The sequence below is a fragment of the Gymnodraco acuticeps genome, unplaced genomic scaffold, assembly GCF_902827175.1.
Source record: "Gymnodraco acuticeps unplaced genomic scaffold, fGymAcu1.1, whole genome shotgun sequence".
Lineage (NCBI taxonomy): Eukaryota > Metazoa > Chordata > Actinopteri > Perciformes > Bathydraconidae > Gymnodraco > Gymnodraco acuticeps.
Window position 1 is genome coordinate 337,587 of NW_022991154.1, and position 22,270 is coordinate 359,856.

The following is a 22,270-nucleotide window of genomic DNA, read 5'->3' on the forward strand; positions in this document are numbered from 1 at the left end:
TTTCTACCAAAAATGCTTAGTTCTTGCTGCATCCTCAACATTGGTTATTTATTGTGGCTGCTTGAGGAATCACTTGAGGGTGTAAAACTATTTGGTAACACAAGAAAGGAAAACTAAGAGTGTGTGTCAAGAGTCACATGGCACAACTGTTTCAGAGTGATGGCAGGTAAGTGGATCTGCCACATTATATACATCATATGTTCAATACAGTCAAATAAAAAAGGTGTTTTGGAATGATGAATAAAAGTAATACACATAACAAATGATCTAATTTTACTCACCTCGGCTCCTCTTCTTTAGAGCGTTTAGGACAGTATTTCTTCACCAAGTTCCTGATGGGAGAGAGAGAAGCAGACACAGGAAGTTACAAATACTGTCTGATATTTTAAGCCTGGTAGGTAAACAGGTAAATAGACAAGAGTCAGACACACACACAGTCTCTCATACACAGTCACACACACTCAGGATCTGAGTATTTTATTAAAGATGAATCGAGAATTTGAACATCAGAGCCTCAGCCTGTCCACTCCCTCAGGCTCTGACAGTACACCAGTCAGAAAGTGATTTAACTAGAGAGCAGAGGCATGTGTGTGTTTGTGTGTGTGAGCGTGCGTGTGTGTGTATTTTCAGCAACAAAGAACGGGGTCTTCCTGCAATACATGTTCTGTAAAAATGTGCACGTCCCCTCACACAGAGCTCCATCTTTGATCATACTTCAGACAAGCAGTCGAAGTGTGTGTGTGTGTGTGTGTGTGTGTGTGTGTGTGTGTGTGTGTGTGTGTGTGTGTGTGTGTGTGTGTGTGTGTGTGTGTGTGTGTGTGTGTGTGTGTGTGTGTGTGTGTGTGTGTGTGTGTGTGTGTGTGTGTGTGTGTGTGTGTGTGTGTGTGTGTGTGATGTATTCTGAAGGGACTCTCCCCTCTTTGAAATCAACCACTGGGACTCCACTGGTTTTTAATGAGGATTACTTGGTTTGTGCTGGTTGAATTGTCTCATGAGACAGGATTAAGCTAAATAAAAGATATAACCAGTCAACCTTACCTTTATTCTAACACTACTTGAAATATTTTTGAAGAAATTCTTAAATCTTATAGTGTTATGTGTATGCTGGATATAAAGACAGGCTGCACAAATCATGCTTGAACATTTCCAACACTTTTGCAGAGTTCAGACTTCAGGAAATGAGTGCATCTGTATTGTGTAACTGATGATGTATTTCAAATTCTTCAGGGCATCCTGACTAGAACACTAGCATGTCAGGGTCCAACATAGGGCTGAACGATTAATAGATTTTAAATCGAAATCGCGATTTTAAATGATGCGATTATCAAATCGCAAAGCCTGCGATTTTTTCAACATTCTTTTTTTTTTTTTACATTCTTTTTTTTTTCTTGTGTGTCAGTCATCCACACCAATCAGAAGTGCTGTGCTCCACATGTACCATCCGTTGTTAACCAATCAGAAGTGGCCCATGATAGAAGGTGATAGACAGATTGATCCAATCACCTGCCAAGTGCTTTTGAAAGTGCCTGCCCTTTCCAAATGGCTTCCAATGGAGCTTTCCTAGATGGTTTCTGAGTCAGGTTAGTAACGCTCCATCACATGTTTCTATTACAGGGTGAATCTTAAACTGAAGCTTGACTTTAAAGCAACCCAACGGAAGTTTCATGTAAGTTTAGTTCTTTCACTCGTAGCTCGGGCTGCGGGGGTGCTAGAGACGGGAGCACCTTGATGCGACCTTCCTAGCCGGAGTTATGGCCACATTTTACAATAAACTTCCGTTGGGTCGCTTAAAAACAAATATCACAAATAGAATCACAATCGCAATATTTGTCAGAAAAATCGTAATTAGATTTTTTCCCAAAATCGTGCAGCCCTAGTCCAACATATAGTCTGCCATGTTAAAAAGGGCCCTATTGTGCTTGTTGGGGTTTAACCTGTAGTTGCATTATATAGTGACATCAATATGTAACACTGGTGTTTCTATTGGCTAGCACTCCAACACATTGTATGTGATAGACTACGGGGTGCGACATCTCTGAGCAGTTGAGCGATCACAACATCTAACAATCAGAGCAGAGTGGGCTCTGGTTTCAGACAGAGGGTGAAAAGAGGTGCGCAGCACAGGCAGTGTGAGAAACATAAAGAGCTTTTTGAACATTAAAGCATGTAAACATGTCAGAGGCACAAAATACACATTTGAACCTGAATATGAGCATATATGCATCGTACATAGGGATTGAAATGACTGATCACAGCACATCATAAATGCTTATAAACAATAATATAGACAGTTTTTTGTAAAAGTGTGATGCAGGCTATTTTGGGTAAATGCAAAGCTTATCTGCAATTACATTTTGGTTAAACAGAAAAGTATATTAAAATGTGAAGCAATAACATATGAATATCAGACGGGATACTAGAGATCTTGGGATCTAAGAATTATTGCTTTTTTGCAGAAGACAATGAAAAATGTAGTTAGAGTCTATCTTAGCTGCACTATAAACACCTTTTGTGTGAATGTAGGTGTGTGTGTGTGTGTGTGTGTGTGTGTGTGTGTGTGTGTGTGTGTGTGTGTGTGTGTGTGTGTGTGTGTGTGTGTACCTTAGCTGCTTGGCATAGGTCTGCTCTATGTCCAGCCTCTCCTTGACAAACTTTGCATAGCGTTCAATAAAGTCGATGCCCCACTGGGTGTGTTTGTCCAGATTATCAAACTGGTCCTGAAGAAGAAAGAAGGGAGGGAGGAGAAAGGGAGAGAAATGTACTTTTACAAAACAATTGACAACATTTTTCAAACATTTTCTGCAACCAAAACACGCATTTGAGAATTATCATTAGATAGTAATAAAACAATAAATACAAATAAAAAGCGAGTTGAAGGAGAAACTTTCTTTTGTCCGACATTAGAGTTAACATTTGGGGTTACATGACTCAGCAGTCTGGATGCTTGTATAAGCCTGTTCCTGTTCATACAAATAAAACACACATGTCCTGCTGCCAGTGACTCAGCAGTTAGTGTTCAACTAGTCAGGGAACCATATTACACACACACACACACACGTCTCATACATACCAGATTAAAAGTGATCCAGAACAAATTATGATAGATCCATGTGCAGATTCAGTTCATGCTTTATAAACATTACAAAGAACCAACGTTATTATAAATATGAGGATTACAAATTGATAAAATGATCCAATCACAATATGGTGAATCAGTTATGTTCACGTGACGTCTACAAGACATTACTGCGTGTGTGTCTTCAGGATTGTAGACTGGCAACAATGGCTCTGCTCAAGAGGGAAAATACAATCATGTACAGCCCCTGAACACACACACACACACACAGGGATTATAGCAGCTTTGTTATCAGATTTCTATTTCAACACACAATAAACAATCTCCATCCTTTTCCCACCATGCAGCCTTGACCTTCATAATGTGAGAAATGACCAATTTAAGATGAATCATTTTACAATATTTATATGTGCATGTTCTCTCAGTCTTAGGGAGGATTTGACAGCACATGTTCAGTGCCTGGATGATGCTTTGTTTGAATGAATTCAGAGAAGCATCCACCACACACACAAATATATATTGTTTTATCACTCACGCACACCCAGCACAAACACTGTCTTATCCGTTTCCCATTGGGGTGTTTTGTGGGTCCTTTAAGTGCTTTGTTTAAGTGCACCACAATGGTGGTAACAAGAAAGGCTCAGGTGGTTTTTGTTGGCCTTTTAACCCTGAACTCTCCAGCCAAACTGGACATAAGAGTTTCCAGGTAAAGGTGCATATACTGATCTAAATGTCACTAATGCACACAAAGAGACAACAATCAAGAAATGACAACACTAAAAACAATCAATCAGCATTGTGTCACAAGTGGCTCTACTGTAACAACAATCTGTGTTAAGTGTGCTGCCCCACCTACCACTCTTTATACATCTCTGCATCTTTCTGTTTTTGTGTCAACACAAACCAAGGCCCGGACAGGAGCAAATAAGGGTCGCCATGGGAAATAGGAGACAGCTGACCTCCTTGGTGGCTCAGTCATTATTTTCTTCAAATACAAAAAGACAGAAGGGCAGCCATGTTGCAATGTGTCTTTAGTAGGGCTGCTCAATTAATCATATTTTAATCGCAATTACGATTTTGGCTTGCAACGATTATGAAAACAACATTTTTGTATTTTTTTTTTTTTTTTTTGTATTGTATTTTTTTCAATTGAATTATACTTAAAGTTCAGGGTAATCAACTGTTAAAAACATACTACACCTTTTTTTTTTCAATAAATTGATGTTTTCAAAGTAAATGGATCATCGTTTTTAATAATTGTGATATCAATGATTGACCCAAATAATCGAGATTATGATGTTTGCCATAATCGAGCAGCCCTAGTCTTTAGTCACTTGTGTTTTCAGAGAGTGTGTGTTGAGAAACTAACCTGTAACATTTGAAAGGTGCACAGACAAGACTCTTGGGACTTTTGGGTTTGATCCCATGTCTAGCATTTGCCTTGCTGAAGTGTCCTTGAGCAACACACTGACAGTTCAATTTGTTGGATCAATGTAAACATAATTTACCATATCATACACACCAATTGAACACAATAACCTTCTTCCAAATAGAATTAGAGCAACATGTCCGGCTGCATGAATGAAGCTGTCTCATGTTTCCTCTGTTTATGTAGCCAATGCTGAATGCACATTGAGGTCCAACAAAAGCCTGGGATAATATTTCCAATGTGATCTGGAGAACATTTTTCTGATTCAAAAACTGAAAGCAAGAGAACGCCTGCAGTCGAAAAGGAGCCATCAATCAAAGGAAAGGCTGACCAAATGAAGCCACTGAGAAGAACTAAAGGGCCCCAGCATGTTAAAACAAACCAGTGTCGGGGGTGAAACATGGACCGGCAGAGTAAACAGCAGCCAATGGTCTCTCCTAGGCCTGACGCCAGTTTTTATCAGCAGGAAAGAAGTTGCAAAATATCTCAGTGGTGCAAACTAGAGCCAAGTGTTTAGCAGCCAATTTCAAGCATATTTTGCTGTTCGACCACAAATATTTAGCTCGTAAGGATGCAGCCAAGAACCAAGGAACGTATCTGGATGCCTGTTTTTTGTTTGGTGTTTATCCTTTGCATCCTGCCAGTCTAGTTGCATCTGCAAAAATACCCAGCAGCCCTTCTGTTGCAAGTCTGGCCTGCAAACATGCCTGTCCAACTCCTTTCAGCCGGCTGTGTGTCTGGTTGCGTCAGCCTGTGTGACGCTGTCTATGAATAAGTAATAGAGTATGAGCTCATTGTGGCAAGCTGAGCACAAAGTGGCTCACTGGGGAAATGACAGCATCTTTGTGCTCCGGGTCTCTCAGCCCCCAGGAAAGGTAGGAGGAAGATGAAATGATGAGGATGGTTTTTGCTTAGCTGAAGGAAACAAAGAGTAGGAATACAGCCGGCACGCAGCACCTGCAATTTAACTAATCCTGTCCGTTCAGTCTTTTTTTCTTTGGCATTCAGACCTCTCACTCCAGTTTAACATTATGAAGCTAGCAGTTGTTACTTCCTTAAGGTACAATAGCTGTCCAATATCTCTTTGCTATGTTGCTAAATTGTTCCTCAAAAAAAAAAGAAGTCCGAAATTAATCTTTCAGCATTTTCAAATAAGCCTGGTGCCAATATTTTTGATAGTTTTTGTTTGTGCAAATACATGTTGCCAATAATCAAATCTGTTTTGCTACATTCAAATGTCATTTTTTTCTTTTAAATAAAATCAAGATTTGTATTTTGGCACGTCCATTAAGGCAGGGGTTCCCAACCTTTCTTGTGCCAAGGACCGGCAGATACATTAAAAAAGATATATCGCGGACCGGTTGTCAATATTTACTCACCAGCAGGTAGCAACAGAGGCTAATTGTATGTAACAGCCTGAACAAATACTATAACTATATGCATCCAAAACATATTACCGGTGTAGTTTTTGTTTTTTTTCGGCAAAATAGAAAAATTGAAAACCGACGTTATTCAGTTTTTAAACCAAAACGGGAAAACAGATAAATCAACGTTTTGGTTTAGTTTTTTGTATGATTTACGGATAATCCAGTGAATGCTGGGAAAACGAGGAGATGGCGCATTATGAAGGAGATGTCCGGTCGCCTGAGTGTGTGTGTGTGTGTGTGTGTGTGTGTGTGTGTGTGTGTGTGTGTGTGTGTGTGTGTGTGTGTGTGTGTGTGTGTGTGTGTGTGTGTGTGTGTGTGTGTGTGTGTGTGTGTGTAGAGGTGTGTGTAGTTAACACGTAGCAGCCTGCAGTCCTTCTTAAGCTGTTCTGATGAAGGTAAACACAGTGAAGGCTGTGCCTAGGCGCGCTGGTGCTGCACTTCTCAGAGGCGGAGTTACACGTCCCGCTGCCTCCTGATGCTGCAGCCATTTCATGAAGTGAAGGAGGTTTTCCTTCTATGAAACAGCTGTGGGAAGCAGATACTGTGAGAGTCCCGGACATGAATTCATAGATCAAGGCAGACTGGTTTACAGACTCTCCTGGTTTGCATAACAGTCTGCAATGAAACGGTTGTCTCCTGTGCGCTCCTCTTCCTACTTGGCGCACTGGTAACTTTCTCGTGCGAACGAGAGGCTGAGACCTTAGGCTGAGTCGTCGAAAAGCTAATGCATGATATTAATAAGTACTGCTGAAAAAACAACAGACTCATATCAGCTGATCCCAGCTAGCAACACAAAGGTGCACCAATAGCCATGTTATCAGTAACAACAATTCTACATCCCGTCACATAATCACAGGAAGAGATGTCTCCACAAACACACCCTCCACCGCAGTGCAGGGGGTTGATGTACAATGTGTACTGGATTGAGAGAAGCAGGATTCATCATTATTGTTCCAGTCTTCAGATGGAGCAGCTATTCTGCATGCTTATCACAAAACTGTCCTCCAGGCAGATTATTTAAATATTTCTTCCATAAGAAAACACAAGAAGACTAGAGATGTCAGAAGCAGAGAACTTTAACATGCAGTGTTTCCCCTAGGTTTACTGCTTTGGGGGGGGGGGGGATATATATTTTTTAAATCCTCTGGAGCAGAGAGAGGAGCTGTGGATTATTGTTAATGCATCAGAGTTTCTTAGGGTCAAAAACACTTAAAATGAAAGTGTTTAGTTTATTTAATAAAAGAGCACATGTTCAATGTGAAAAGTGACAGTAGATATAGATTAGTTGCAATTTGGTGCTGTATATATATATATTGAAATGTTTTTTAAATAATAATAATAATCTTTTTTTCAGGGGGGGCACGGGGCTCAGATCGCAGCACCCCTCCAAGACAATGGTAGGGGAAACACTGACATGTTTCATTTAAAGAGGACATGAGATGTCCTAGCTGTTACTTGCAAATCATTCTAGAAAATGTTGTAATAATTGTTTTCAAAATGGGTATAAGTATGTTATAAAGTACAACAATTAATTCTCACTTCCTTTTAAATAAATAAATGGCACAATTCTCTTCATGTTTTTTGTAGTAGCTAAATCCCCACATTTCAATAACAGTTTGTATATAGATTTAGGAACTGCTATTTAAATTGGGACAGAGTGATGATTCAGCCAGCCTGGTGCATCGGTTAAACAGCTTATTGCATATTTGTATCTTTGTAAGAAAAATGGGACTATATAATGGATAATATGTTGTCTAAGAAAAAGCTCTGGCCGGGTTATTTATTAACTGTTAAATGTCCGGCTTAGATCATAACTTTGACTCAAATGAAATAATTTGAGGGTATAATATAAAATGTTATTGTGTTAAGTTTAACTGTGTTTCGGTTGGGTTTTAATTTTGGATATGATAACTACACAATACTACTACTACTCAATGTTTTTTAGCCTGATTGGACAAAAGTCACTGTGACCGGTGAACAATAATATTTCTTTCCTTCCTGGATTCAAACACAAAAATTGGGTCACAGTTGTACTTCCGCTGCGAGTCTCACTGACAAAGCCGCTGCTCTGATTTAATGAGCTCCGAACTCAGGGTGAAAGAATAAATTAGTCATTTAGCTCCCAGAGGAGGAAAGCTCAAGATCCCACAGCCGCATGTACACCAATCAGGCCGCTAGACAGCCCTTTCCTGAGCCAATCGGAGACCTAGACAGCCTGTGTGTGCATTCCATGGGAGAAGCCAGGTTAATTAGCATAGAAAATGCTGCTAGGACAAAAGATGAATTACACAGCGGCATTCCAGAGCAGACACACACCCACACACAAACACAGACTCACACACATGGCTGAGACTGGGTGAGAAATGTCAACTTGTCTGAAACACTGGCATCACTCTGAAGACCCCCAGACTCTGTCTGCACTGTGTGTGCGTGTGTGTGTGTGTGTGTACACACACACACGTTGTTTATCTGTGTTCATCTCCCTCGAAAACAACCAGAAAAAGGTCTCTTCCAGGAATGGGATGGGATGGGGGAGGAGGGTAGTGTGTGTGTGGTGTGTGTGTGTGTGTGTGTGTGTGTGTGTGTGTGTGTGTGTGTGTGTGTGTGTGTGTGTGTGTGTGTGTGTGTGTGTGTGTGTGTGTGTGTGTGTGTGTGTGTGTGTGTGTGTGTGTGTGTGTGTGTGGGAGGTAGGTAGGAGAAGAGTGGCATTTAAAGAGGGGAGTAATAAAACAAGAGGAAAGTAGTAGGAAATTGCTCAAGAGAACAGGTCTGCATGTTTGTCTGATAAACATTTTTTGGGGCCGAGTCTGGACATCACCAATCAAATTGGATTAAATAGCAATTCTGAAATAAGAGTGTATTAGTCATAAGTAGACATCTATGTTATAACAGGTTGTTAAAGATGCTACAGTAGACATTTTTGTTCGGGGTAACTGATAAAGTTAAAAGTAGGTAATATGAATAAAAGGCTATGTCTCGAACCAACATTCTAAATATCATAATACATTTATTTATAGAGCGCTTTTAAAACATGTATAGTAAAAATTATAACATGTTTTTTGGGAATGGTGTTGTTTGTTTCCCGTTTTCCAAAGATCTTTAAACATGACAGATCAAAGCACTGCTTATTGGTTTGCACCATTGCCTACAGTATACACACTAAGGGGAAACCTATTTGTTTTCAGTACTGTGTACATATATTGTAATGTTAACCCTGATAAACTATAAACCTTTCTTTACATTTTAAACATCTCACTCATTTTTTAACAAATACTAGTTGGAGGGGTTTGGACTGTTGGTTGGACAAAACTAGAGTTGACCTGCAACTGTTTGAACTGTGAGTGAGTTGAGGCCATAGTGCCAGGAGGTAAGCACACGTAGTTCATACCTGTTTTTATTACAAACACACAAGCCTGGCTGTTTCCTTGTTGAGAGCATCAGGATTTGAATAGATTTGGATTTGTTGCTAAAAGGGGTTATTGTGTTGAAATGTCTCCAATATCCATCTATGGGCAAATCAGAGAGGAGCGCTGGCTCACTGTTGACTTCACCTCCGTCACTGCTCTGCAGGCAGGAGGAACAGCCAGCTTCTTAGACTGCTTTAAAAAACTCTGTGATGAAAGTGGTTTTAGATTTAAGATTAGCCTTCTGTATTTTGATCCCAAAAGAGCTTTCAGTAGAGAGCCCTCCTTCCGTCGGGACGCGTCGCCTCATGTCTCCTGCGTCTTGGCAATGTTTCGCACTGGAACACACCGCAAAGACTTCAGCCGACGGACAAGTTGCACGTACGAACTGCGCATGCGTGAGTGGCAATAACTCTACTTACCAGCAGGCGTCGGTAGTGTGTATTCGTCATTCAGAAGAGGCAACAACCGGAAGACAGACTGCGTGATACACCGAGAGAAGAAGAACAGACTGCGTGATATAAACAAACAACAACTAGCGTGTGTGTTTCACTCTACAGCGAGAAGCTCATGGGGCTTTCCCGAACCTGTTTCGAGAGCTGGAGTTAAATGAAATTTCAGATTTGCCTTCTTAATAGTTTGTTTGGGTCCCTCACTTCCGTTTCGCTTCTCATGCACTGATTCGCTGAGCTGAACAGCCAATTAGAGTGATTTCTTTGGCCGAAGGCCTTTAGCTGACAGCCTACCGATTCAACATGTCGAATCGGCGGCGAAAGACACGACGGTGCAGTACACACCAATCTGAGTATGGCGACACAACGCTCATCGACGGCCCGACATCTATCGACATCTTTCAACGCAGAAAATTGGCTTGGTGTGTAAGGAGCTTCATTCTGTGTTGGAAGATTGATGAATGATTTAACTGTATACATTGGCAGCTCTCCACCTTCCTTCATTGTAGTTCTCTGGTGTAAAAACAACTAAATTGCATTTAAAATGTACAGATAGAGATTTAGACACATTTCTAACAATCTATCTAGATTTTATGTAGCTATTTCACATTAAAAGCCCTTAAAGCAGGGGTGTCAAACTCAATTTCATCGCGGGCTACATTCGCATAAAGGTTGCACTCAAAGGGCCGGTTGTAACTATATAAATATACAATATATATATATATATATATATAAAAAATAATGTATTATATTACATTATTGTCTTTGCATTGGATTATTATCGGATAGGATAATAACTTAGTAATTAACTACGTCTGAAAGCAGATGTCCAGGGCAAATAATTGCAAGTCTCTTCAGTGCACATGTCACAAAACGAGATGCATTGTGGGACATGAAGTTTATGGGCAACCTGCTTCTGTAAAGTGGCATGTAACCGTATAATAAACGTATTATATTCTTTGCAAGCTCTTGCGGGGCCACATAAAATGAAGTCGCGGGCCGGATTTGGCCCCCGGGCCTTGAGTTTGAGACCTCTGCCTTAAAGGTTTAAATTATTGTACAGCTTTTTATCTAAAGCGTGGCATTTTTTGACCATTTTATATCTGACTTATTTTAATAAAAAGAAAAAAAGAAAGGCATAGCACCCGATACCATTAAGCATTTTTTAATCTGCAAAAGATTATCACAATTTCAGAAAAATTACAATATTGACAACGTAAAGGTAATAGAGAGGCGAAGTCCGTCCCCTTCCGGTGGACCTCCATGGGACCTTATTTCGGAAAAATTATGTATTGAAGTCAATGGCGAGAGAAACGTTATCTTTCGATCCCGTTTGAATTGTGCCACGAATTACACATATGATGTTTGTCAATTTAAAAGATAATTTTGCAAGTAAAAAAAAAAATTCCGTAAAACTGTGAAGTAAGACTTTTTTGTGTGAAACCGCTCAATGAACTACATCTCTGGTCTCGCACAACAACACACGTCACCAAGATGGCCGTCACTACTGTCTTGCCAAACAAGGGATTGACTACCCGCCCTATCACCACAATGAAACATGTCCAGAAGAATGTCATGCAAAGCTGCCGGCCTGCCTGCCTTCCTTCGATTCTCCCTGAACTGCCTGATCTTTTTAATGTTCAATGTTAACCATTTGTGCAGATAGCATGAAGTAATAAAAGATCGCCGATGCTAATGTAGCGTTAGCATGTCTCCCTCGGGGGCATCCGGGCTTAAAGGTGTATTATAGAATGATCACACCGGTGTGACAGTACTCTTCAAAGGGTTCACGAAATATGACTACTACTCTACTGTTTAACACTTTGGTTAACTTAATGTTACTTCATGTTAAGGCTAATAAAAATGACAAGGCTAAGCCGGCTGTAATACTAACTAACGTGCTTGCTACTAGCTAGGTAGCTAACTTGATCCAGCCAGCCACTCCTGGTCCTTTCATCAGACGGGAAGCGAAAGAACGAGTAAGACCCATTGCTGGTTTGATCAGTGCTTGAATTGGGCCGGTACTCACCGGTACGCAGTACCGGGACTTCTGATTTTTACCCATCTGGTAACGTTACTTGACATCATTACCAAAAACAAAAACAACGCACGTGCCTTGTTTGCTACCGTCGACAGACTAACTAACCCCCCCAGTGTCAGTAGCCTCTGAATTTCTATCCACCAGGGCGTGCAATGATTTTGCCTCCTTCTTCACTGACAAAATTCAGAACATCAGACAAGCAGTCAGTGCCTCTGCATCAGGAACAGCAAATGTGTTGTCCCTATCTCCACTTAACATCAATTCAGACATCATGACACAATTCCATCAGATTAATGATAAAAACCTAGAGGACATTATTCAACTTCTGAAATCCTCCTCTTGCTGCCTTGATATTATTCCAACAGGATTTTTCAAAGATGTTTTGCCTTGCATGGCCTCAGATCTACTTCATATAGTAAACAAATCTCTTCACTCAGGTATTTTTCCACAGGCCCTGAAAACTGCAGTCATTAAACCGCTCTTAAAAAAGAATAATCTAGATGCTTCAGTAATGAACAATTACAGGCCCATATCAAACCTGCCATTTCTAGGTAAAATCATTGAAAAAGTTGTTTTTCAACAGTTGAGTAATTTCTTGCATTTAAATAACTGTTTTGATGTGTTCCAGTCAGGCTTTCGTCCAAACCACAGCACTGAGACTGCTCTTGTAAAGGTCTTTAATGACATCCACTTAAACACAGACAGTGGCAGAACTTCAGTGTTAGTATTATTAGATCTCAGTGCTGCGTTTGACACTGTTGACCACAGCATATTACTAGACCGACTGGAAAACTGGGTGGGACTTTCGGAAACAGTTCTGAATTGGTTTGAATCCTACTTAAAGGACAGAAACAACTTTGTTTATATAGGTAAATACACATCTGAGTTGACAAATATGACATGTGGGGTTCCTCAAGGCTCCATCTTGGGGCCTCTTCTCTTTAACATCTTCATGCTACCACTGGCTCAGATAATGAAGAACAACAAAATAAGTTACCATAGCTATGCAGATGACACACACATTTACGTAACAATTTCACCAGGAGACTATGCTCCAATTCAAACACTGAGTAAGTGCATTGAACAAATCAATGACTGGATGTGTCAGAACTTTCTCCAATTAAACAAAGATAAAACTGAGGTAATGGTTTTTGGAGCCAAGTCAGAACGTATAAAAGTTAGCGCTGAGCTTCAGTCTGCAATGTTCAAAACAACAGATAAAGCCAGAAATCTAGGTGTAGTCATGGACTCTGACCTGAGTTTCAACAGTCACATTAAAACAGTTACTAAATCAGCCTACTATCACCTAAAGAATATATCTAGGATTAAAAGACTAATGTCACAGCAGGATTTGGAAAAACTTGTCCATGCTTTTATCTTCAGTAGACTGGACTACTGCAATGGTGTCTTCACAGGTCTCACTAAAAAATCTATTAGAAAGCTGCAGCTGATTCAGAACGCCGCTGCTCGAGTCCTCACTAACACTAAGAAAGTGGATCACATCACTCCTGTTCTGAAGTCTTTACACTGGCTTCCTGTGTGTCAAAGAATAGATTTCAAAATACTGCTGCTGGTTTATAAAGCACTGAATGGTTTAGGCCCAAAATACATTTCTGACCTCCTGCTAAATTATGAACCATCCAGATCTCTCAGGTCTTCAGGGACTGGTCAGCTTTCTGTCCCCAGAGTCAGAACTAAACATGGTAAAGCAGCGTTCAGTTATTATTCTCCCAATATATCTGGAACAAACTCCCAGAAACCTGCAGGTCCGCTACAACTCTGACTACTTTTAAATCCAGGCTGAAGACTTTTCTTTTTGTCCGCTGCCTTTTAATTGAAGAACTATTCATATCTTAGACTGGCACTGTAACTGTTTATCCATGTACTTTTTTCTTTAATGTTTAATTGACTGCAACTGTAACTTTATCCATGTATTTTTTCTTTTAAGTTTATGTTATAGCTTTTCTTTTTAAATGACTGATTTTAAATGTGCCATTTTCTTAATCTCTTTCATTTTTTGTAAGAGCACTTGAATTGCCTTGTGTTGAAAAAGTGCTATATAAATAAACGCCTTGCCTTGCCTTGCCTTGCCTTGCCTTTGCCTTGCCTGCCTGCCTTGACTTGCCTGCCTTGCTCTTGCCTTGATTGCCTTGCCTTTGCCGCCTTGGGCCTGCATTGCCTTGCCTTGCATTTGCCTGCCTTGCTCTGCTTGCCTTGCCTTGCCTGCCTGCCTTGCCTTGCCTTGCCTTGCCTTGCCTTGCCTTGCCTTGCCTTGCCTTGCCTTGCCTTGCCTTGCCTTGCCTTGCCTTGCCTTGCTTGCCTGCCTTGCCTTGCCTTGCCTTGCCTTGCCTTGCCTTGCCTTGCCTTGCCTTGCCTTGCCTTGCCTTGCCTTGCCTTGCCTTGCCTTACTTCTTACGGTACGGCGGTACTCAGTACTCAGTAGATGCGTCAAGAGGTGCCGCCGCCGCTTTGCCCGCCTCGCCCCCGGAGCAGCAGTCTTCGTCGCTCCAAACACCGCCACCCCGCAAGAGCCAGAGGACCACGGCAAAACAGAGCCTGCCCAGGTATATTTTAACAAGTTCCCAACTCGCCTGTACAGTGGGGTAAGGCGCTCATTTCGCAGCTCATGGTTTAAAAACAGAGATTGGCTGGAATTTCCTGTAAAAAAGATGCCATCTTCTGCTATGCCTGTAGACATTTCGGTTCAAACACATCTAACTCAGATGCCTTCCCCACAATTGTACCAGAGTACCAAACGCTGTCTCCTGGTACTCATCTGAGTAACTCACTACAATTTAAATACTATGACAGTAAAACAAGAATAGAGTTTAAAAGGGGAGTGATTTGTAAAATATCCATAAAGAAATAGAAAGATCTCTTAATTTTGCTCTCAAAGTGCACCAGATTGATGCATTTAACTTCAATATAAAAAAAAAAAATCTTGTGGTAGATCCACTCCCCACTTATAAAAATAGCACTTTACCCCTGCACCCCCTCTAATCTCAGATGCACCCTGAGTCATTTTGTACACATTTGTACAGTGAGCCTTTCTAAAATATACAGTAAAGAGACAAACCCACCAGCATTATAGGATATACTATATGACTTTGAGCCAAATTCTTGTTTTTGGGCTGTATATAAATTGACTTGAAATAGTTGCTGATTTAGAGTACTGGCACCTTTTTTTCCAATTCAAGCACTGGGTATGATTACAGCCTGGTACAAAGCACACAGGCATATTGTTCATAAGTTATCTTATATCTCTTATATTTAGTGGAGGAAAACAATTGTGACATCACTTATGCGACTCTGGGATTTGTAGTCTTTCTAGTTGCGTATTTTTCATAGTCTTATATTTCAACAGTTTTAAGACAAACTTTGACTTTTTTGACATGGAAATAATTTTTTAAGATTGACAAACATCATATGTGTAACTCATGGCACAATTCAAACGGGATCGAAAGATACGTTTTCTCTCCCCATTGACTTCAATACATAATTTTTCCGAAATAAGGTCCCATGGGGCGGAAGTAGAAGGGCGGGACATGGCCTCTCTATTGGCAATATTAAGCTATTGTTTGAAAATGTTGCCACTGCAATCTAGACTTCGATAACTGAATGTCTATGTAGCTCAGTTAAATGTCTCATATTGCTTTAAGAAAAAATAATCTTCTATAGTAGCTTTTAAATGTTGCTTTTTGGCCCTCAACTTAACGTGACCTATCTTTGTAGCAGTGTTGGTAATTAAATTGATTCAGTTTTAAATTAGCTGTGTTATCGACACCCTAAACACACACACCTTTATCACTATTAGTTCTGCCTGGCTGGATCTATTTTCTCTTTTCGTTCCTTTGCTGAAACCGTAACTACTGCATGTCAATAGAACTACACAAACACAGACCGAGCTGCCTATACACTCAAGCCATTGAGGAAACATGTGATTCATAGTAGTTATAAGGGAATCTAATGGATCACACTCAACTACGAGTCACTGAGCTACTTCACTCCTGTGACTCCATGTTTGACTCAATCCCCATTGATCTGTGAATTAGTTTCATGAATCCCGGAGAATACTGATGGCATCAACTAGGTTTACTCTGCGTGTCAAATCAGGCGATATATTTGGTTACATCAGTTCAGTTGAGTACGTGGGTGTTGCTTCCTCTTATGTAATAGATGAAGCTTTTGTTTCCCAGTCTGTGCATTGTTTACTGTTCAGTTGGGTGATTATCCCAAACAGAGTGCACCGTTTTACACCTCGCTAACAGTTTGTGCACATGTTACAGAGGAAATACTTTGTATCAGCACAAAGACAAAGCTCAGAAACTGTATCAGAACTGAACATCTTGTATTACAGTCATCTCTTTTGACAGACTCCCCACTGGAATGTGTGCTTTCAGTTTCTTAAATGGTTGGACCATGCAGTCAAACCCCCAGGAGGGGATTTAAAAGCAACCTGTGTTCAATGTGTGCCAGCACACGCAGCTGGGGGGAAAACGTAAAAAACCCAAAAGGAACAGAAAGGGGGAAAATATTGCAGCTGCTAATAAATACCTTATATACAGACTTTTCAACACTGAAACTGATCGGCAACTGGAAAGCTGTAACAGATGTTGGCTGAAAATGTCCACTATGGTCAAGTGCATGTTTCTACATTTGTAAGTGGACCGAAACAGAGACGGGAAACATGCTAGCAAGGTCCATCTTCTGGTCTGCAACTTTAGAAGAACACTGTGCGCCAATGACAAAACTAGTCAACTAATATACAAGTTGATTAAAATGATTTTATTTATAGTTGTACAGACCTATTTGAGCAAATATGTCAAACATTCTTCTTTCATCTTCTTGAAATTAAGGATTTGCTGCTGTTTCATACATTCAAAATGACTGAGAACTCCATATTTTTGGGTTTAAGTCTATTGGTCAAACATAAATAGGAATACAAGTATATAACCTTATGGTTTAAAAGTCTTGACTCTTTATCACTAAACATCAACATTTTACAGACCAAACAATAAAAAAAACGATTTGCAACCATCCAAGCAAACTTACCAGTTTCTTGGATGGCTCGTGTAACTAATTATTTCCGGCTATGGCGCAATTTTTTCTAGCTAGTGGGCCCTCTTTGAATGAACACAGACAAAACCCATCAGGAGGTGTCTGTGTTTGAGTCAGAGGCGGGTCAGTCAAACATTAACCCAACCCTGCCACAGTGGGACTCTGTTCCGCAAAACAAGCACTACAGTGGGAAGATTATCTCTGCAAGAGGAAACCAGCTAATGTTTCTCTGTGCCATTGGCGTACCTATAGCAAATAACACGGACGGTGCTGGTCAAGTCAACATGCAAGTGTAGAAGGAAACAATGCTCCTTAACAATGATCACAAATCAGTGACATGTACAAGTCAGACGTTGGTCAATTCAGCTTTTTGCTGACTGTATAGATAAAGGCACCTGGTTAACAAGAACAGAAAAGGGAGCATTGAGGGACGTGTGTGTCATGTGTTGATAATAAAAATGGATGACACCGACTCAATCATCTGACCTCCTTTACCACAATAAACAGGCTGTTGCTGCAGCACAGCCATGCATACCCACTGTCTCTCTGTCTGTCTTTCATACACAAAGAACAATAAGCAATTCTAAATATGTAGACCAATGTGTTTCATAATGTTGAAAGACAACACTACTTGCCAATAATGTGTGAATAAGCTAAATAAAATGGTAATTTTGTTGGATTTCTAGCATTTCATAGCAATATTTAAGGTAAGTAAAGAATACAAAAATACATGACATAGGCAACACGTTGTTGTAGGTAACTGTCACATCCCCAATAAGAGACAACCTAGACAGACTTAGTTAATACATTTGTTTTACTTTTTATATGTCCAAAGCAAATGTGTTTGTTGATACTGAATATGGCAATCCCAAGATAACAAAAAAAGGCCACCTCACATGTATTCCAATGGAGGATAATTGATCATTAAAAGAGCAAACATTTCCTGCAATGTGTTGTTCCCACAAGGCAAGATTTAATAGCGCTAAAGGCTTTATGGCCTCTAGTCGGGGTAATTGGGCATTAAAGTCATCTTTAATCTATTAAGGATTTCAATTGGTGTTGAAATCCTAATCCACTGTAACCTGTTCCCAAAACCAAGGGTTTAACTGAGGTCTACTCCCAATGTATTTACTACTTATCTGTTGAAAACACACGCATACACACACCTGGACACTCCTCTTTGTGGCTAGCTAGTCAGGTTTCAAAGCAACCTGATCCACACTCTTGTGTTTGTTCTGCTGCTGCTTCACACACACACCCTGACAGACCGGTTAGACGAGAGAGAGAGAGAAAGACAGATACATGATTGGATATCCAGAAATAAATTAATCTAATCCAGCTATGATCATGCCCGAGGAAGCACAGGATGTCAGCCATTATCAACACTTAACAATGTTAACAATACATGCTCGCTCTGTGATGTATTTAACACCACACTTAGGCCTGTCACGATAATACATTTTGTTGGACGATACATTTTCCCGGAAATTATTGCGATAAACAATAATATTGTCGGCACCGTTGTAAGACCATTTTAGACTACTGACATAATGATAATATATAATAATAATAATTCAAGTACATCCTTTCAAACAGAACATCCAACATTGCAAATGAAATGTGAAATAATATTCAAATATATAAATTATATATAATAAATAAAATGAATTAAATTATAAAAAATTCAATCACACACAACCAAAACAATCAATTAAATAGACTAAGGCTGGAAAACAGAGCTCTCTCTCTCTCTCATATATATATATATATATAAAAAAGTATTTAGTCAGCCACCAATTGTGCAAGTTCTCCCACTTAAAAAGATGAGGCCTGTAATTTTCATCCTAGGTATACCTCAACTATGAGAGACAAAATGAGAAAAAAAGATCCAGAAAATCACATTGTCTGATTTTTAAAGAATTTATTTGCAAATTATGGTGGAAAATAAGTATTTGGTCAATAACAAAAGTTAATCTCAATACTTTGTTATATACCCTTTGTGGGCAATGACAGAGGTCAAACGTTTTCTGTAAGTCTTCACAAGGTTTTCACACACTGTTGCTGGTATTTTGGCCCATTCCTCCATGCAGATCTCCTCTAGAGCAGTGATGTTTTGGGGCTGTCGCTGGGCAACACGGACTTTCAACTCCCGCGAAAGATTTTCTATGGGGTTGAGATCTGGAGACTGGCTAGGCCACTCCAGGACCTTGAAATGCTTCTTACGAAGCCACTCCTTCGTTGCCCGGGCGGTGTGTTTGGGATCATTGTCATGCTGAAATTCCCAGCCACGTTTCATCTTCAATGCCCTTGCTGATGGAAGTAGGTTGTCACTCAAAATCTCACGATACATGGCCCCATTCATTCTTTCCTTTACACGGATCAGTCGTCCTGGTCCCTTTGCAGAAAAACAGCCCCAAAGCATGATGTTTCCACCCCCATGTTTCACAGTATGGTGTTCTTTGGACGCAACTCAGCATTCTTTCTCCTCCAAACACGTCTAGCTGAGTTTTTACCAAAAAGTTCTATTTTGGTTTCATCTGACCATATGACATTCTCCCCAATCCTCTTCTGAATCATCTAAATCAGGGGTGCCCAACCAGTCGATCGCGATCGACCGGGAGATTCCCAGTCGATCGCGAGATGTGTCTAAAAATAGAACAACAATATTCAGTTTTATCGTTAATGTCCTGTAACATAATCTTCCTGTGGCAGAATAATGCACTTGAACGCATCAAAGCTTTGTGATTGGCCGGCGTGACCCCATGTGTCGGGGCGTGGCTGGTGAACAGTGGGCAGTGCACTAGTTCGCTAACGTTGTCCGTAGGAGTGACAGTCCGCACACACACAAGACCGCAATTATGGCAGAAGCAAAACATATATAATTTTCACTCCGAGTGGGAGGATGATTATTTTTGTATCTATTCCAATTCAAAGTCCATCTGTCTCTCATCTGCAATGTGAGCGTGGCTTTATCGAAGAAGGGTAATTTAGGAGCGGCATTTCAAAACAGTGCACAAACGCTAAGAGACGGAATTCCCTCCTAATTCTGCCCTACGCTCCAAAAGGGGAGGGGCCTGAAAGGACAGCTAAATGCACAGCAGTCCATTTTCACCAGGCCCAACAACAAGAGCAAGGCTGCTACCAGAGCATCTTATCGTGTCAGTCACGTTCTTGCGAAACACATGAAGTCTTTCAAAGACGGCGAAGTTGTGAAAGAAGCATTCCTGGAGGCTGCCGACGCGTAATAAAAATAACAGTAGCATTTCAACAGGTTTTTGATATGATAAAAACTCAAGTTAGATACCGTTATTAATCAGCTGTAAGTTTGAGTTTGTTTGAACTTATTCATTATAATTATTGTACAAAATGGTATAATAATGCAAACTTAAATTGATTATAGTCTATTATCAATTCAGGTTAAGAAACTAGTGTTGCTTGCATCCTATTTTAAAAAAGGCATTTCTTTTTATAATCTACTAAAATGCAACAAAAAAAGGGTTTGATTCTATTCATTTTGTCTTTTTTATTGCACTGTTGCAGCAGATTCCTGTGTAGCTTCAGATCTGAGTTGTCTTATTAGTAAGCCTAATTTATACTTTTGTAGCAACACTATTTTTTATATAATGGCAAAGAAAGGGTTCAGAGTCTTTTCTTCTTTTCCTGTGTCATATGTGGCAGCACTGTTCAATGTTTCTTGAAAACATTACCCACTGTAGTGACGTGTGAATAAACTCCAACTCTGTATCAACAACACTGTTGTGTAACTTCAGTTAAATACTTGTATGTGTGTAGATTAGAAAGAGGTAAGATAAAGGATCTGCAGTATTTTATGAAGTGTTAATCGTACAAAGGTCAGTTTTATACAAGTAGAAGTGTGTATTTACCTGGTAGTAGGCTGTCAGTAATGGCTACGCCCGTCTATTTGGACTGGTAGATCTCGGCAGACTGGCAACTTTAAAAGTAGCTCTCGGTTCAAAAAAGGTTGGGCACCCCTTATCTAAATCATCTAAATGCTCTCAGCTTCAGACGGCCTGGACATGTACTGGCTTAAGCAGGGGGACACGTCTGGCACTGCAGGATTTGAGTCCCTGGCGGCGTAGTGTGTTACTGATGGTAGCCTTTGTTACTTTGGTCCCAGCTCTCTGCAGGTCATTGACTAGGTCACCCCGTGTGGTTCTGGGATTTTTGCTCACCGTTCTTGTGATCATTTTTGACCCCACGGGGTGAGATCTTGCGTGGAGCCCCAGATCAAGGGAGATTATCAGTGGTCTTGTATGTCTTCCATTTTCAAAAAAAAACTCCTTAAAATAGCAGTCAAGTGTACAGTCCACTGTCCATACAAAGACCCAGATGCCTCAACAGGCCATATCCAAATCTGTATTAATCAAAGATTTCGAGCAAGGAACACCAACATGTTTGCATTGTCGGGCAAATGCATCTTTGATTGTCGGGAAGGTGGGGGCTCTCCATCTCCAGCTGCCGTGTTAGCTCCCAGCTGGGAAACGGAATGGGGTGGTTGTGTTTCAGATGCAGTTTAAGGTTGGTCGTATTGCTAGCTTTTGTTGCTACCTTTTTAAAACAAATGCGACACACCGCCCGGCTCATTCAAGTCCGTAGGTTCGCCTCATTGATTTGGCTTCAATCCAAAATATTCCCACACCGGAGATGTGGTATTAGGTTTTGCAACCACTTCCATTTAACTTCAAATTGCCCTCGAGTAAGTCACACGTTGTCTCCTGCTTGTCTCTATATTATTAATTTGGCTGCTACACTGTTGCACGCGGAGTTTCCTGACTTGGCTGTGTGTGAGCCCCGCCCCTCACTGCGCGCCGGGCTCAATTCTGGTCACATCCTTATTAGTGCTGCACGATTCTTGCTCAAATGTGAATCACAATTTTCCTCTATAAGAATTGAGATCACGATTCTCACACGATTCTCATCGTTTCAATGAAAATATGTATTGCACTCTTACTCTTAGACGTCACGTGAGTACAATGAATTTAAACAGACAACATTTGTCTCTCTTGTAACAAAAACATAACTTTGTCTTTAGTCTGTAGTTGCTGAATACTGAACGAACATTACTACATTCAAAATGTTGCACCTGGAGCCAACTATTGTGGCTTTAAACAGACACCATCAACATCAAAGTGCTTAACTTAAATCCAAGTCTCAGTTTCTTGTAGCAAAAACATAGAGTAACTCAAATGAATTTGACAGCCAATTACTGTGGCTTTAAACAAAGTGCTTGACTTAAACTCAAGTCTCTCTGGTAACAAAACATACAGTAACTAAAATAAAGATATTGCTGCTGCCTGAGTGCTGAACATAAAAAATAGAATTTTTGCAGCTTTATAATAACAAAATGTAAACTTTGCAGTAG

At 40.3% G+C, this 22,270-nt stretch overlaps 1 protein-coding gene across 5 annotated transcripts in view; it reads right to left on the reverse strand.

Annotated features, from left to right (window-relative positions):
- fnbp1l (formin binding protein 1-like) overlaps positions 1 to 22,270 on the reverse strand; it is a 59,019-nt gene that overhangs the window by 17,241 nt on the left and 19,508 nt on the right. For all 5 annotated transcript variants that reach the window (XM_034237347.1, XM_034237349.1, XM_034237348.1 and 2 more), the window contains exons 2-3: positions 2,602 to 2,717; positions 282 to 332 (exon numbers count right to left, since the gene is read on the reverse strand). In XM_034237347.1, coding sequence (XP_034093238.1) covers positions 282 to 332; positions 2,602 to 2,717 — 167 coding nt within the window. The remainder of the gene's footprint in view (positions 1 to 281; positions 333 to 2,601; positions 2,718 to 22,270) is intronic.